This window comes from Erythranthe guttata, chromosome 8, assembly GCF_056151865.1.
Source record: "Erythranthe guttata isolate IM_541 chromosome 8, IM_541, whole genome shotgun sequence".
NCBI lineage: Eukaryota > Viridiplantae > Streptophyta > Magnoliopsida > Lamiales > Phrymaceae > Erythranthe > Erythranthe guttata.
In genome coordinates this window covers 8655119-8672235 of record NC_142540.1, presented here as the reverse complement: position 1 = coordinate 8672235, position 17117 = coordinate 8655119, and the positions used below count along the sequence as shown (strand labels likewise).

Below are 17117 nucleotides of genomic sequence, written 5' to 3'. Positions count from 1 at the left end.
CAACCATTTACGATCGGCTAGATAATATAATTACATTACTTAGCATGTGAATCTATAGGTCCCTGTGGATCGATGTCTGGAACCACTATTCTACAAAATACGATATTGTACACTTCCGCTAATTTATACGTAAGGAAAACGCGTATCAAATACCTAATAAGACTTCAAACATGAAAATGTTTAAGTTATGGTAAAACAATACATGATACACGGACCATGTGGGTATACAGACATGAATTCTCCCCGCGTGAAGAACGATGTGCACCAAGTGCTTTCCAAAGAGATTTGTGCAAGGTACCAAGACCACGAGGGATTCCATTCGTATAGAAGAAGGGATGACGGCCAGACAGTAATGAAGAAAAAATAATATTGGACAATGGGTTCGTCGTTCCGTACAATCGTGCTCTACTGTTGAAATACATAGCTTACATCAATATCAAGCTTTAATACCAGAACAAATCAATAAAATATTTGTTTAAATATGTCAACAAGGGCAATGATCGAGTTACAACTGCGTTTTATGAGTCCCATAATACGAAAAACGGGTTAAGTATTACGCGATGAGTTAAAGGTGCACTATGGTTGTAGGTATATTTTCGACTTATGATGTTACTTATTTTATCGTTAAAATTAATTTTTTTGACTTAATCCGACGAGTTGTCCAGTGTTACTAGCAACGTCGGAAGTATTCCAAAGAATACGAAGGTACACCCCAGCTATAGGCATGGGTACGCCCCTGCGCGCAATGTATGAGATAATATTTCAAAAAAAAAAATTAATTTAATACATGACAATAATGATTATAATGAGAAATATATTACAATACAATTTATTAGTGATATTTAAATAGTAACAACATCAATATTCATATAAATCTGATAATACAAATGCATTCAACAAAAGATTATATACACTTAATTATCGTAATATGAGATTGATCTTTAATAAAGCAAAAAAAAAAAAAATTAGAAAATACAAAGATGTCAACTATAGTTATGTTTCATATATTCATATTTTAATTTCAAACAAATTTAACAAATAACCTTTTATCTTACAAATAAATATATAATACCCTTTTATCTTACAAATAAATATATTTCATGTAGTAATATTCCGACTTTATAAAATTATTCTTTTGTTATAGAATAAACCAACTATTATATATTAGTACAAGACAAACTAAAGAAATATATGAACTATGAAGATGAACGGTAAACGAGGGAGAGAAATTTTATTTGCTTAACAAATGAAAGATGTACAATTCCTATGGCCAATGCTTCTATTTATACATGAGATTCACATAAGCATTGTCATGCTAGAATAAAGATGTCTTGACACGTACTCTTTACTTAGTCCACAAGTTATTATGTGGATATGCATTACAATACTCCTCTCCCCCTTGGACTAAGTATCTTTCGTAGTGGCTTTAAATTGGATGAGTAAAATATAGATGTATGCCTCGTTAAAAACCTCAAGTCGGAAAACCCAGTGGGACAAAACCGAACATAAGGGAAAAAGAGTGCATAACTCAATCCAAGCCGTGTGCATAAGCTGCCTCGTTAAAAACATTTGCTGGAAAACCCAATGGGACCAAAACCAGTCATAAGGGAAAAAGAGTGCAGCGCACCATTGCTCCCCTTGAAATGAGCAGTATATATAGGCCCCTCGAAATGGGCCGTCAATCTTGCTTCATATTGGCTCTTCTCATTCCAATGGCGTATACCAACTTCTCAAAAGTAGAAGTCGGTAAGGACTTTGTAAATAAATCAGCAAGATTGTCGCATGAGCGAACTTGTCGAACATCGATCTCTCCATTCTTCTGAAGCTCATGTGTGTGGAAGAACTTTGGTGATATATGTTTGGTCCTATCACCTTTTATGTATCCGCCCCTTGTTTGCGCTATACAAGCAGCATTGTCTTCGTAAATGACTGTGGGCGTGTCTGTAACTGGATGTAATTGGCAGGAATTTCATATATGGGAAATAACGGTTCGTAGCCAAACACATTCTCTCTCTGTCTCATAAAGGGCTATTATTTCTGAATGATTTTAGGAGGTGGCCACCAATGTCTGTTTGGTAGATCGCCAAGATATACCTGCACCATTATAAAAAAACAAATATCCAGTTTGTGAGCGAGCTTTATGGGGATCAGATCTATATCCCGCATCGGCATAACCAACTAACCCTTGGTCAGTTGCATTCTTTGAATAAAATAATCCCAAATCTGCAGTACCACGGAGATATCTAAAAATATGTTTAACACCATTCTAGTGTCTCCGCGTAGGCTCAGAACTGTATCGCGCAAGCACATTTACCGCAAAAGCGATATCAGGTCGAGTGCATTGTGCTAGATACATTAACGCTCCGATAACATTGAGATATGGCACTTGAGGGCCAAGTATCTCTTCATTAAATCCTTTAGGTCAGAACGGATCCTTTTTCAGGATCTAAATTGCGCACAACCATAGGGGTGCTCAATGAATTAGAATTTTCCATATTAAACTTTCTGAACACCCATTTAGTATATGCAGATTGGTGTATAAGTATGCCGTTATTTTTATGCTCAAGCTCAATACCAAGACAGAGTTTGGTTTTTCCAAGGTCCTTGACCTCAAACTCTTTCTTTAGATATTCAGCAGCATTGGCCAACTCTTTAGGAGTGCCAATGAGGTTCATGTCATCTACATAAACCGCAATGATAGCAAATCCGGTTTCTGATCGTTTAATAAAAACGCATGGGAAAATAGGATCATTTTTATAACCTACCCTGATAAGGTATTCACTCAATCTATGATACCACATGCGACCGGACTGCTTTAGACCATAAAATGATCTCTGTAATTTGATTGAGTGCAGCTCACGATGAGCGCCAGAGTTTGGCATTTTAAATCCATCGGGAATTTCATATAAATATCAGAATCTAGTGAACCATATAGATAGGCCGTTACAACGTCCATTAGACGCAAGTCCTGTCCCTCTTGGACGACCATATTGATAAGAAAACGGAAAGTGATCGTATCCATAACTGGTAAATACGTCTCATCATAATAAATCCCAGGCCGCTGGGAGAAACCTTGAGCTACAAGGCGGGCTTTATATCTTACAATTTCATTGTTCTCGTTCCTCTTACGGACAAATACCCATTTATACCCAACGGGCTTTACATTATCCGGAGTTTGAACGATTTGCCCGAATACTTTCCGTTTTTCTAGGGAAGCCAATTCAGATTTTATTGCTTCCTCCCACTTAGGCCAATTCTTTGGTGGCATTCCATTATGGAAACGCGGTTCACTATCATAATCATCGTACATAATTTCTTGTGCAACCGAGAATGCAAAAATATTATCGATGATTATCTCATTTCTATCCCATATTTCATTGCAATAACTTATGGGATTCTCGGTATTCCCGGGATTTGATATCGCTTTTTCGATATCAGGCTCAACAGATTCATCTGGAGCATTCTCACTAGGAACCACTTGGTTCGAGGGTTCATCAATTTTCCCCTTTCTTTTTCTAGGAACAACGTCCTTTGATCCAATTGGTCTACCCCGTTTTTGTCGTGGGGGATCATCATTCATTTTCGCATGTTCTTCAAGAACAGCGATCCTAGCTGGAACATTCACAGCTGGAATATAAGACTTCGTAACATTACAGGCATCATTAAATGCATCAGGAAGTCTATTGGCAATATTTTGTAAATGAATGATTCTATGGATCTCATTTTCACATTCAGAGGTAGGTGGGTCGAGATGAGATAAATGTTGCTCACACCATGTGAGATTCTCGATTGGTTTTTGTTTATCATTATCACGGATATTCTGAATATCCTTACCAATCGGTATAAATAATGTCTCATCAAAATCACAATCCGCAAATCTAGCGGTAAATAAATCACCCGTCATTGGTTCCAAGAACCTAATAATCGACGGTGAATCAAACCCAACGTATATGCCAAGTCGGCGTTGGGGACCCATTTTAGTCCTCTGAGGAGGAGGAATTGGCACTTGCACAGCGCAACCAAATGTGCGAAGGTGCGAAATATCGGGCTAAAAGCCTAATGCCAATTGCATTAGGGAATGCATATGATAAACAGTGGAGCGTAATTTAATCAGTGCTGATGCATGCAATACTGCATGGCCCCATACTGCACTAGTGAGTTTAGATCTCATCAGCAAAGTGCGAGCAATTATTTGGACGCGTTTAATCAGAGATTCCGCCAGTCCATTTTGAGTGTGAACGTATGCTACTAGGTGCTCGACATTTATTCCCAGTGTTGCACAATACTAATCAAAAGTTTTTGATGTAAATTCTCCGGCATTATCCATCCTTATATTTTTATGGGATAATCAGAGAAATGTGCTCGGAGTTTAATAATTTGTGCTAGCAAACGCGCAAATGCAATATTTCGTGTAGATAATAAGCATACGTGGGACCATCTACAAGATGCGTCCACCAGAACCATAAAATATCTAAATGGCCCACTAGCTTGCAGGGTGTATTGGTCCACAAATATCACCATGAATACGTTGTAAAAACGATGGTGATTCATAACCGACCTTTTCAATGGAAGGTTTTATAATGAGCTTTCCTTGTGAACATGATTCACAGAGATATTCGTTGGACATCAAGATTTTTGTATCTTTTAATGGATGTCCTTTAGTATGCATGCAGTGCAATCCTACGCATCATAGTCGTTCATGGGTGACCCAGTCGATCATGCCATAACCCGTGTATATCGGGATTAACAAGTTTCCATGGCATAGTGGCGTAGGATTCGAAAGCTCGAATTTGGACACAATACAGTCCAGAAGCTGTCGCTTCGAACTTCTCATGAACAATTCTTTTGTCCATGACATATGATGTGACGCATAGACACTCCACGGTATTTTCAACCAGTGTCTCTAAATGATACCCATTGCGTCTCACATCTTTAAAACTCAGTAGATTCTTATTTGATCTACCGGATATCAATGCATTTTCAATATGCAAAGTGGTACCATTAGGCAACACAATTGTTGCGTTCCCGGAGCCATCTATTATTTCCGCGGAACCTGCTATGGTTTTAACTTGTGCCTTGCACAAAGTCACACTCGAGAAATATATTTTATTATTGAATATTGAGTGTGTAGTTGCACTGTCGAGTAGGCAATAGTCATATTTGTCCATGTTTTTCATGTACGTGTATCAAAATAAGCTCGACCTCGGGTATTTATCCTCCAAGGGAGATATGTACATGTGGGTTTATTCAAAACAACTCAATCTTGGGAATCACACCTTCCAATAGAGATTTATATACAGTGGGTACAAAATAACCCAAAACCCTTTAAATTTGGACTTGTGATCAATAGCCTCTAAGTTGGCTCTTGACGGGTTTTACCTCGTCTAATGATTCTATGAGCTTCAGGCTCGGAGTTGTTTTCAGATATTTGGCCTTTAAATCGGCGTTTGACGGATATTATCACGTCTTGACTCAACGAGCTTCAGGCTCGAAGATATTTTCAGATATTTGGCCTTTAAATCGACATTTGACGGATATTATCACGTCTTGATTCAACGAGCTTCAGGCTCCGAGATATTTTCAGATAGTTGGCTTTTAAATCGGCTTTTGACGGATATTATCACGCCTTGACTCAACGAGCTTCAGGCTCGGAGATATATTCAGATATTTGGCCTTTAAATCGAATTTTGACGGATATTATCACGTCTTGACTCAACGAGCTTCATGCTCGGAGATATTTTCAGATATTTGGCCTTTAAATCGGCTTTTGAAGGGAGATTATTACTTCCCCGACTCCACGAGCTTGTGCTCGGAGTTAATCTCATAGTCTAAATCGACTTTCAACTGAGATTATTATATCTTTTACTCGACGAGCATCATGCTCGGAGTTAATATCTTGGCCTCTAAGTCGGCCCACAGATCTGTTAAAACTAGCACGTGCTTATAACACTGCTTGGGATCCACAAGCTTGCAAATATAAATTTCAGCAGCAATTCAACAAATAAATAAGCAATAGATTAATATACGAGAATCCATCATATCCTTTGAGAAATGATAGCGTATAAAATACTGAAGTATTCGCTAATCATTCTCGTTTGTCTTTTCGACATTAGATCGAGCATCTGAATTTTTGTAAAATAAAATAGAAAGAAAGATACGAAAATAACAAATCCCTATCGAGCAAAATCTCGTGCTGATAACGTGTTATAGAATAAACCAACTATTATATATTAGTACAAGACAAACTAAAGAAATATATGAACTATGAAGATGAACGGTAAACGAGGGAGAGAAATTTTATTTGCTTAACTAATGAAAGCTGTACAATTCCTATGGCCAATGCTTCTATTTATACATGAGATTCACATAAGCATTGTCATGCTAGAATAAAGATGTCTTGACACGTACTCTTTACTTAGTCCACAAGTTATTATGTGGATATGTATTACAATATCTTTTTTATTATTACGTAGTAAGATCTATTTTCGAGATAAACAGGGTGATGTGTTACAAAAAGAAATTCCATGTAATACTTATTCATATTTCATATAACATTAGTTTTTAGTTTTTTTCTTTTTTTTGTTTTTTTGTTTTGTTTAATGAAGGAACATGCATCCAACTATAAATGTGCATTGTGTAAACCTACATTCACGTATAATAACTTGCAAATCATACAAAAGGAGTAAACCACACTAGGCAAAATGATTTGAATCTGAGTCAATGAACACCAGCTGACTTGCTCCAACCGCTAGACCATCCATTTTTTAAATCTTACATAATAAGATTGATTATCCAAATAAAATAGGTTAACATTTAACAAAACAAAACCTTCTATCTTGATGTCTTAAAATTTGAGATAAATGGCTGAAAAATTGAAGATTAATACTTAAAAATATAATTACAAATATACCATTAACATTTTTTAGGCTGCCATAACGTTTCTTTCTTTTATATATAAATTATTTATTTGATGTTCGGTTATTTCAATAATTTTCAAATCTATCACACAATTCCACAGTTTAAGAAAAGTAGTTTATATTGGTTATGTTACACAATCAAAATCTCATAGACAATGAAACGAGGACCAAATGTATTTAATTCAATTGGATCTTATTTCTTCATAAACTGTCACGTTTAATTACAAATAAAAAATTAAAAGAAATGTCAAACACGATGGCTAGGAAATTAAAACTTAAATAATAATAATAATAATAATAATAATAATAATAATTATTAGTCCGAGAGGGGGTGCTTAACCGGGGAATGGGAGACGGAATAGGAAGGCAAATAAAACCTTTTTATGTATGAGAGAGAATTTCTCGCCACTTGTTTGGTAAAAGGCCACTAATTTTTTTTATTTCTTTTTCGTCAAATATTTGATCTGGCATTAGGAGATATGCTCTGGCAACATCGCCACCCTAAATTAAATAATATTTATTCACTTTAAATTAAAATAATAAATATTAAAAATTTAAAATTTAAAATTTAAAATTTAAAAAAAAAAAGTAAAAAAGAAAATGCAAACATGTCCTTTCCAGAGTGTCTATAAAAATACACATTTCCATCTCACTTTCATTCCTACCTCATTTGATTCCTCTCATTCATTTGCGTTCACACCAATCCGGCAAATTATCATTACACTGAGGCGAAAAAAAAATAATTAAAAAAATAAGTAAATCAGCAAGCCAACCTGAGGTTGGTTTTCGCTGAATACAGATCTTCTCTCTCACTCTCTCTCTCTCTCTTCGCCACCAGCTTTCTCTTCGATTCAGGTAATTAATTACTCTTCTTTGCTTTTTGAATCGGTTTGTTTGGTTGAATATTTTTTTTTTGTTTAATTCAATTTGAGTTTAGGATCGAGTGATTTCACAGCTTGATTTTGATTTTTGTGATGCGTGACGATGAGATCTGGGCTTGATCTGTTGTGTGGATGTAGTTTGTCGAATGAATATGATGAGATCGATTTTTGTCTATTGGATTTGCGTTTTGTGTTCTTCGATTGCAGATTTGATTGTGTTTTCATTATGGGCTCAATGTATATTTTCCATATCTATAGGCAGATGTGGGAAAAGATGCTTGATTTATGTGGATATGGTGGGATCTAATGTTAGAAAAGTTTTTTTTTTTTTTTTTTTTTTTTGTTTTCTTGGGTATTTTGTTTGGATCAATTTAGTTTGTGTTTAGTTTGTTGATTTGTTTTCTATATTTATTTTGAATGAAATAAGTCAATTAGGATCCTAATCGAAATTAATACACATCTTTGAGAATAAACCGAGATTCGAATAGATTATCGTCTGAATATCGATTAAATTACCCACAGAATGTACTATGTGATTCCTTCTTCAATCAAATCCATTATTCATTTGAAGATTGAATGTTATTTTTTCCTATTTGTCATTGTTCATTTGATCTGATTGTACAACAGATTGACTACTGCCCTGTATTGATTTATAATATTTTCTTTTACAGTTGATAAAAAATGGCTGATGTTGAGGATATCCAGCCCCTCGTCTGTGATAATGGAACCGGAATGGTGAAGGTTGGTATCTATTCATATGCTTTTGAATTCCTAATGTTTTATTATTAATTCACAAAATGTTTTATTATTTATTCAACATACATTTCTTGATTTACGCGCAGGCTGGATTTGCGGGAGATGATGCTCCGAGGGCAGTTTTCCCCAGCATTGTCGGTAGGCCTCGCCACACCGGTGTGATGGTTGGTATGGGACAGAAAGATGCCTACGTGGGTGACGAAGCACAGTCCAAAAGAGGTATTTTGACATTGAAATACCCAATCGAACACGGAATCGTTAGCAACTGGGATGACATGGAGAAGATTTGGCATCACACTTTCTACAACGAGCTTCGTGTTGCCCCAGAGGAGCACCCCGTGCTTCTTACCGAAGCCCCTCTCAACCCAAAGGCTAACAGGGAGAAGATGACCCAAATAATGTTCGAGACATTCAATTGCCCCGCCATGTATGTTGCCATTCAGGCCGTTCTCTCTCTTTACGCCAGTGGTCGTACTACAGGTGAGAATTTTATATTGGGTTTAGTGGCAATCAACAAATAATATGCTCGAACAGTGTATGCTATATAGTTTGTAAATCTTGTTTGAATATAGGTATTGTGCTGGATTCTGGTGATGGTGTGAGTCACACTGTGCCAATTTACGAGGGGTACTCTCTGCCACATGCCATCCTCCGATTGGACCTTGCTGGGCGTGATCTGACAGACTATCTGATGAAGATTCTCACCGAGAGAGGGTACATGTTCACCACCTCAGCAGAGCGGGAAATTGTCCGTGACATGAAGGAGAAGCTTGCCTACATTGCACTCGACTACGAGCAGGAGCTCGAGACAGCCAAGAGCAGCTCTTCCGTTGAGAAGAACTACGAGCTGCCCGACGGGCAGGTTATTACCATTGGGGCAGAGAGATTCCGTTGCCCGGAGGTCCTTTTCCAGCCTTCATTCATTGGGATGGAATCTGCTGGTATTCACGAGACCACTTACAACTCAATCATGAAGTGCGACGTTGATATCAGGAAGGATCTGTACGGTAACATTGTCCTCAGTGGTGGCTCCACCATGTTTGGCGGCATTGCCGACCGTATGAGCAAGGAAATCACTGCTTTGGCTCCTAGCAGCATGAAGATCAAGGTGGTTGCACCGCCCGAGAGGAAATACAGTGTCTGGATTGGAGGATCCATTCTTGCTTCACTTAGCACCTTCCAACAGGTTCATTTTTCATATCTTGATTCTTTCATTCATCTAATTCTATCGAAATTTACATTGATTGTTAATTCGACTTTCTTGTTTTTATAATCCTCGAAAAACAGATGTGGATTTCTAAGGGTGAATACGATGAGTCTGGCCCATCAATTGTCCACAGGAAATGCTTCTAAGGTGCTGTGCTGTTTTGTTAAGCTTTCTCGTGGATGCTTCCTTTTTTCGTTAAAGCAGTGTCGTTTTTTTTTTTTTTTTTTTTTCTTTCAACAAAATTCAATGTGGTTGAAGTGCAGAAGTTTGAGCGAGGGTTGTCAAGGGATGGTACACTGTGACAATGATGTACCGTCGGGTCTATGTTAAAACCATAGTACGGTTCTCGTTTTTTCTTTTTTGTTCTTTTGTTTATTTTTTATGGATGATGAGAATGTAATGACTTTTGTTTTCTATATCGACATTATTGTTCCTCCTTTTCGATAGGTCATCCATCATGTAGTTTGAGAGTGATAATATTTCCTGTGTTTTTATTTTTGATGAGAACCATTATCTTATATTTGTTTAACGAGAAAGTTTTATATTCGTGGTAGTATGCATAACATATATTGTTGTCACCCTGCTTGGAAAATTTCAGTTGATTCTTTATGGTTTGTCATACATTTTTAATTAGGTGGAGAAGTATGGGTAAATTACTGCTGCCCGAGGTAAGGTCGAATTACGAAAACTCTCATATTTGGATAATTACAATCATCTCTTAATTATGAATCTTCTTATACGTTCACTTGTGAATCTTCTTATACGTTCACTTGTGAGGTGTCAAATTTTCTTAATTATGAATCTTCTTATACGTTCACTTGTGAGGTGTCAAATTTTCTTAATTATGAATCTTCTTATACGTTCACTTTTGAGGTGTCTAATTTACAGGGATCTTCTAGATTATGTGCAATATTATTCAATTTTTACCCGCTTTATCTCATTCGAGCTCTACATTTTGAAACAAGATGTTCATACGCGTCTTTTGGCTTGTAAATATCAAATAGCGGTGTATCAGAAATTGCATTTTCCCACCGAACAAGTACAAACTAGAGAACAATTCTGCGGAATCTAGAAGATTATGATGAATTTGACACCATAGCGTGTTCGAAGATTCAAAGTTGATGGGGATGGTTGCAACTGAAACAAGTGAGATTTTTTCGTAATTCGATCGTATCTGATGTGGTGATCATAATTTATCAGGAAAAGTATTAGTCTACTTTATTTTTAAGAGCGAAACTGGTTACTCGAGTGTTTGTTATTATTAGTGTTTTTTGAATGAATTAAATATTAATTATTAGTGGATTAAAGGTTGTTGGTATGCACGTTGTTCTCTCTACTTGATTAAGTCTTGCACACGTTGTTAAGATTCGGAATTTGGGGCAGGGTGGATTTGTTGGAAATACTCTTTTCAGAAGACGAAAAAAAAAAAAAAAAGATTTGTAATTGTCAATGTCAACCATATAAGTAATTAAAATTGTTATTTTGGTTCATCAACTAAAAGATGTTAAACAAGACATTGACTAATTTTGAACTGGTCCTTAATTTTGGATACATAAATGAAACCATCTGATAGAAACTCTCAATATTTTGGTGTTATATTCTCTAACCCGAAATTCCATTACGAACAATAATGCACTTTTTTATGAATTTAATCTTATAAAGATTTATCCAACTGCTTTTCGCACGGTCTTCTCAACTTAAATAAATAAAACGTAGGCCAAATACCGGTAAGCTAGACCGATCATGCATAACAACAAATAACAGACGCGGAAATTTGCAGAATATGTTTTTATCTAGACACACATAGATTACCAAATACGGGATCAACTGCACTTTACGTAAATACTTCTTTTTGTGGATCGTCCCTCCTAGCAAGAGCCATCACATAAAGACCCTGTTTATTTAGTTAAGCACGCTGCTTTTCTTGCTTCATTAGCTGTATGAATTCTCCGAACACTGTTCCAGAATGATTAGTTTCAATTAGCACCACCGACAAGCATAAATTAAAGTACGTTATTAACTACGAAAACAGCAAGATTTCCTATCACTTCACCATCAAACAATTTATACTTTAAAGTACGTTATTAAGTTCAAAAATAGCAGATTTTCCATACGTTTCGCTGAATAATTTCTCCTATAGAAAGTAACAAACGAGATGGAGGAGAGAGAAAAGGGCTTGGTGATTGTAATAAGCAATGATAGGGCTAAATCTCAACTCAAGGTCATAGAATAGTGTAGTTTTGAAGCAGAGAAATGCTCGAGACTGATTGTTAAGTGAATATTCAATTTAAAAAGAAAAATTAGAAAAGTTACCAGGATCAGAATCGTGGGGCCCAGGGGAAGCCTCGGGATGGTATTGAAGTGACATGAGCTTCTGCTGAGGAAAAGCAAGCCCCGCACAACTTCCATCATTCAGATTCACATGAGTTACCTCTACACCTTCCGGAAGCGATTCAGGGTCCACCGCGTAATTGTGATTCTGAACAAGAAGACAAATATAACTCAAAAGTTATTAAACTTCAAAAAAAAAAAAAATACTAATAATAGGGTAAATTACAATCATCCCTGAGGTATGGTCAATTTACGAAAAAACCCCTCTTGTTTGGATAATTACATCTACCCCTCAACTATGATTTTGTTCCTACAACTCCACCCTTATGGTGTCAAATTCAACATAATCAGCTAGATTTCGTGGAATGTGCTCTAGTTTGTACTCGTTTTGTGTAAAAATACAGTTTCTGATGCACCACAATCTAATATATACAAGCCAAAAAACACATTATGATCATCTTGCTTCAAAATGTAGAGTTCGAATGGGATAAAACGGGTAGAAAAGTAATAATATTCTATATAATCTTGAAGATTCCACTAAATTTGAAACCGCAAGGGTGGACGTCTAAGAAGATTTTTAGTTGAGGGGTGATTGTAATTACCCAAATAGGAGGGGGTTTTTTGTAATTTGACCATACCTCAGGGCTGGTTGTAATTTATCCATAATAATAATGCATGCAAAACCTGAAACAGAGCAAAAAGGAAAAATTGACGATACCTGAGCACTGATTTCAACGCGGCCATTTCGAATATTGCGGACTGGGTGATTTCCTCCGTGGTGACCGAACTTCATTTTGAAGGTTTTACCACCTAATGCTTGACCAAGCAATTGATGGCCCATGCATATTCCGAAAACAGCAACTTTTCCGATAATTTCCTTAACAGTTTCAACAGCATAAGGAACTGCCGAGGGGTCACCTGGACCATTACTGAAAAGCACACCATCTGGTTTCATCTTAAGTGTCTCGGATGCAGGCCATGTTGAAGGAACCACGGTGATTTTACAGCCGTACGATGCCAATCGACGGAGTATGTTGTACTTTATACCAAAATCATAAGCAACAACCTTCATCCCAAAAAAAATAAATAACTTTAAAAAAAAAAATAATTGATTCCAAATCTGCATACAATTCATTAAGAGTGACATGTGATACTAACATGAAAAGTGTCCTCGTTTCTTTTGTTGAAGTTAAAATCCCATTCTGAACCTGTTTTATCATCCCATTCGTACGGAGCCTTGCACGATACGCCACTGATCAAGTCAACCCCTGTTGAATTGCATCGCAAAAGAAGCCAATTTCAATCATATTGTATCATGCCATTGCGACAATTGAATTGTACGTCAACATATTTTTAGCTATCGGGAAATAAAAATAATATTACCAACTATGTCCCATGTTCGAGACATTTCGAGAAGTTCGTCATCTGTTTTAGAGTCTTCGGTGCTCAATACACCTATTAGGCTGCCGTCTTGTCTTAATCTACGTGTAATTGCACGAGTGTCCACGTCATCTGCAGCGTAACATAACAGAGCAAGAGATTCAGAAACAACCGACAAACCGCTCTATGACTATCATTTGCAAAGTGACATTGAGCTATGAATCACAACTTACATATTCCCATAATGTTTCTCGACGCCAAATAATCTCCAAGTGTTTGTTTGCATCTCCAATTTGAGGTGCTGCATTATAAGAAATAAACATACAAGATAAGGGAAAAAAAAAGTCAAAGTTATATAAAGAAAAAAACAAGTTAACACATTTATAAATGAAAAATAAAGGAGGAAACATAATTAAAAAAGTCTCAAAACCTAATACTCAAACTCCGTATAACCAGTCCTCCAAGAAAGCATTGCTTTGATTCTTCATCATCTGTCAAGAAAAGAATGCCAAATCAGATCCATTTCAAACTATAGTTTGAGAAAAAAATATAGAAAAAGCAATACACTTACCAAAATTAACACCAGTGTTGCCAATGTGGGGGTTGGTCATCAGGACAAACTGGCCAGCATAACTAGGATCCGTAAGAATCTCTTGGTATCTGGAATGCGAAGAAACGGAAATTCGATACAGAACCCCATCGAGTTAGATAGATACAAGTATAGTCTTTATGCCAAAAGAATATAATAGATACAAAAAAAAACTCCACATTCATGCCTTTTCACTTATCATAAAGACTAAAGAATATCGATCGATACACCAATAATTATACATAATAATATCTAAAAAAACGGTTTGAGAGTTTTCCTCACTTTTTAAGGGTAAGATATCCACATGATTGAGGTAAATAACCTCTTATCAATATGCACACCCAACAAGTGCAAAATTTGCAATGATAATACGACGAAAATGTTAGTAATACATTGAGATCCAACCATTGCAAAATCGGTTGCGTCTTAGAATTTTCTGTAAGTGAGCACAATGGCAGGAGTCGGACCTATTAGTGCACAAGTATTCATTCATCTTAGAACCGAAGGGCCTACTACTCAAGTTTGTAAATTTGGCTTCTATGTCACATTTTGAATCCAACAATATTATGTACAAAATTAAAAAGATAGAAACACAAACAACTTGATCTTACTTCTCAAGATCTGTTTACAAGAACTATTCACCACCTTCTGTATTGTGAGTTCTCCTTTTTCTGAATCTCGAAAGTCAATGTGAAGTAAAACAACGTAGGGCTGGGCATTTGGGATCGGGATTCGGGATCCCGTCCCGTCCTGATAGGAATTTTACTATTTGGGACTAAAACTTAGGGAATTTGGGATTACGGGATTCGGGATCGGGATTTGGTTCAATTCTGAATTAGGAAAAAAAGTAAAAAAAACTATAATTTATTTCTTTTGGTGTGTGGTGTGCCGTGAGTATTCTAACTTTTGTGTGGGAAAGGAAAAAAAATGGTGGTTTAACTTTTTTTCTATGGTATCAAGGGATCAAATGACTCCGAAACATAAAGGGACTGCATATATAATTTATATATAGTGTCAAAGAGATGAGAAATACAATATAATATATCATTTCAACTTATTTTAAATTTTTTAAATTTTATTTGTTCCGAAACGAGTTGTAAAAATAAATAGGGCAAGAACAATAGTATGTATATAATATATTCAAGTTGGTTTAGTGTATAAAATAATAATAATTGAAAAAAATGCAATATTTCTTACTTTTAAGGCAAAATATGGGATTTCCCGATTCCAATCCCGAATTCCCGAAATATTTAGGGATACCGATATACCGGGATTTAATAGTATGGGACGGGATTGGGATTTAAAATTTCTATCCCGAATCCCGAAATCCCAATCCCGAATTCCCGTCCCGAACTCACCCCTAAAACAACGAATTCGGCTCTTATGAGCTATGTGTTTTGTGGTGTTGGACATATTTTTGTTCTTTGGTTTTTATTGTGTTTCAAGAAAGGTGTTTATTGCTGTTCTTGTTTTTATTTGACTTACAGTAAATGTATCCGAAGGTAAAGGTGACGGAACATAGAGAAGAACCCGACAAAAATCCTAATGATAATCGTTCCTTTCTGTTTTAAGCACATTACCAGTTAACAAAAGTGCTCGTTTCTTGTAAGAATTATGACTGTCTCCAAAAACCCCACCCTTTACTTTCATGCATGCCAATTGACAACAATTGATATTTACCAATTTCATTTCCTACGTTGTGTAAAATCAAACTGACGGAGACCTTATCGGTAAAATGGACAGGAGAAACAAATGAAAGGAACACGTTTATTATCGACGAAACCAAAATCAAGTTAAATTAATTCATACATCTAACTCTTTTGCGTAAAAATAATAAAGGATTATAGCAATAGTATAAACACAGTGCAAGAAGAACAAATATACCACAGTTGACAAAAGGAAATTTAAATAATAATAATAATAAAAAAGGTTTACCCGGTTAAAGAAGTGTTGAAAACAACTTCACCAACTTGAGTTCCAGAAGCACCAAAAGACTTTGCCCTCCAAACTGAACCATCCTCCAGCACTAACCTTGCATCCGCCACTTTCCATGGCCTCTCCACTTATCATCAAAATAAACCATTTTCAATTATCCTAAAAACCAATTTCATTAGAATAAAAAAAAAAATAGAGGCACAAATGTGAATGCATACATACCATTCTCGGAGGCGGAGAGAGAAACAGATTGGCAAGTGACGGAGAAGAGCCGTACTTTTGGTGATGAATTTAGTCTCGAGAACGACGGAAAATGAGTGGCGGTGGCCATACCCAAAGCACACTCCATTTGAGGAATTAGGTGTGAACGAGCTGAGATTGGCGGCTCGGCTCAAGCCGATAAAATGTCTTTGTAGTGAGTGCTTTCTGCCGCCGAAGAAGGGAGGGAGTGGTGCGAGTGTGGAGAGACACGGCGTCGGACGGCGGATTGAGGTGAGAGTTTTAGGTTTGATAAAATGGTTTATTTATAAGAAAGTCCCTCACCACCAACTTTTGTTATTTCTAAGTTCTGCTGTTTTCTTCTTTTTCGTCAATGAGCCCACTCTTTTAATATGTTTTACAACTTGTAAAGGCGCTTATCAAAACAAAAATTATTACAAGTACAAGCAAATTTATATAAGGGGCTTATTATTCATTGTGCATTTTTTTTGCGTTTACAGTACGAAATAATTCATTTGTCAAGATACCCTTTACCTATTTCGAAATCCTCTCAACCTCCAAATATACCAACTTTTGTGGATCGTGACTTGTTTTCGTTACAATCAGTTAAAACCCAGCAATTATCAAGATGGCCAACACCGATCCCCTAAATGAGGTAAAAAAATACGTTTTTGTCTGATTTTTTTTTTCGATTTTCAGTCGTTTTGTGTACAATATCACGAAATTATTCAAATCGTTTCGTGGTGTTATGTATGAAATTAACATCATATTTATGTTTACCAATAATTTCGTACAAACACTACGGAATTATAACTAGTATTTCGTGTAAAATAATACGAAACAGACAGTAACCTGTTTTTGTTGTGAGTTTCGTACATTTGAACACGAAATGTACATACTTA

The 17117-nt window shown here is 36.2% G+C and overlaps 2 protein-coding genes across 2 annotated transcripts; one reads left to right on the top strand and one right to left on the bottom strand.

Moving 5' to 3' along the window:
* Positions 1-7506: 7506 nt before the first annotated feature.
* Positions 7507-10307, top strand: LOC105951118 (actin-7). Its single transcript, XM_012974510.2, has 6 exons — positions 7507-7772; positions 8470-8539; positions 8641-9034; positions 9127-9740; positions 9842-9908; positions 10025-10307. The coding sequence occupies exons 2-5, from the start codon at positions 8480-8482 to the stop codon at positions 9905-9907; spliced, it is 1134 nt and encodes a 377-aa protein (XP_012829964.1). The 5' UTR covers positions 7507-7772; positions 8470-8479; the 3' UTR covers position 9908; positions 10025-10307.
* Positions 10308-11256: 949 nt separating this feature from the next.
* CARA (carbamoyl phosphate synthetase A) lies at positions 11257-16641 on the bottom strand. Its single transcript, XM_012974511.2, has 10 exons — positions 16219-16641; positions 15997-16123; positions 14044-14132; positions 13903-13963; positions 13706-13773; positions 13476-13604; positions 13251-13360; positions 12811-13158; positions 12075-12240; positions 11257-11717 (listed from the first exon to the last, which is right to left on the bottom strand). Exons 1-10 carry the CDS (start codon positions 16343-16345, stop codon positions 11668-11670), a joined length of 1275 nt encoding a protein of 424 aa, XP_012829965.2. The 5' UTR covers positions 16346-16641; the 3' UTR covers positions 11257-11667.
* Positions 16642-17117: the final 476 nt, after the last annotated feature.

Bases quoted from the DNA above. Each gene is read 5' to 3' on its own strand.
- LOC105951118 (XM_012974510.2), top strand. From the start codon at position 8,480: ATGGCTGATGTTGAGGATATCCAGCCCCTCGTCTGTGATAATGGAACC. The intron at 9,035-9,126 runs GTGAGAATTTTA...GTTTGAATATAG, and splicing joins CGCCAGTGGTCGTACTACAG to GTATTGTGCTGGATTCTGGT. The intron at 9,741-9,841 runs GTTCATTTTTCA...CTCGAAAAACAG, and splicing joins CACTTAGCACCTTCCAACAG to ATGTGGATTTCTAAGGGTGA.
- CARA (XM_012974511.2), bottom strand. From the start codon at position 16,345: ATGGAGTGTGCTTTGGGTATGGCCACCGCCACTCATTTTCCGTCGTTC. The intron at 16,124-16,218 runs GTATGTATGCAT...TTTGATGATAAG, and splicing joins TCTCTCCGCCTCCGAGAATG to TGGAGAGGCCATGGAAAGTG. The intron at 13,361-13,475 runs GTAATATTATTT...GCAATTCAACAG, and splicing joins TCGAACATGGGACATAGTTG to GGGTTGACTTGATCAGTGGC.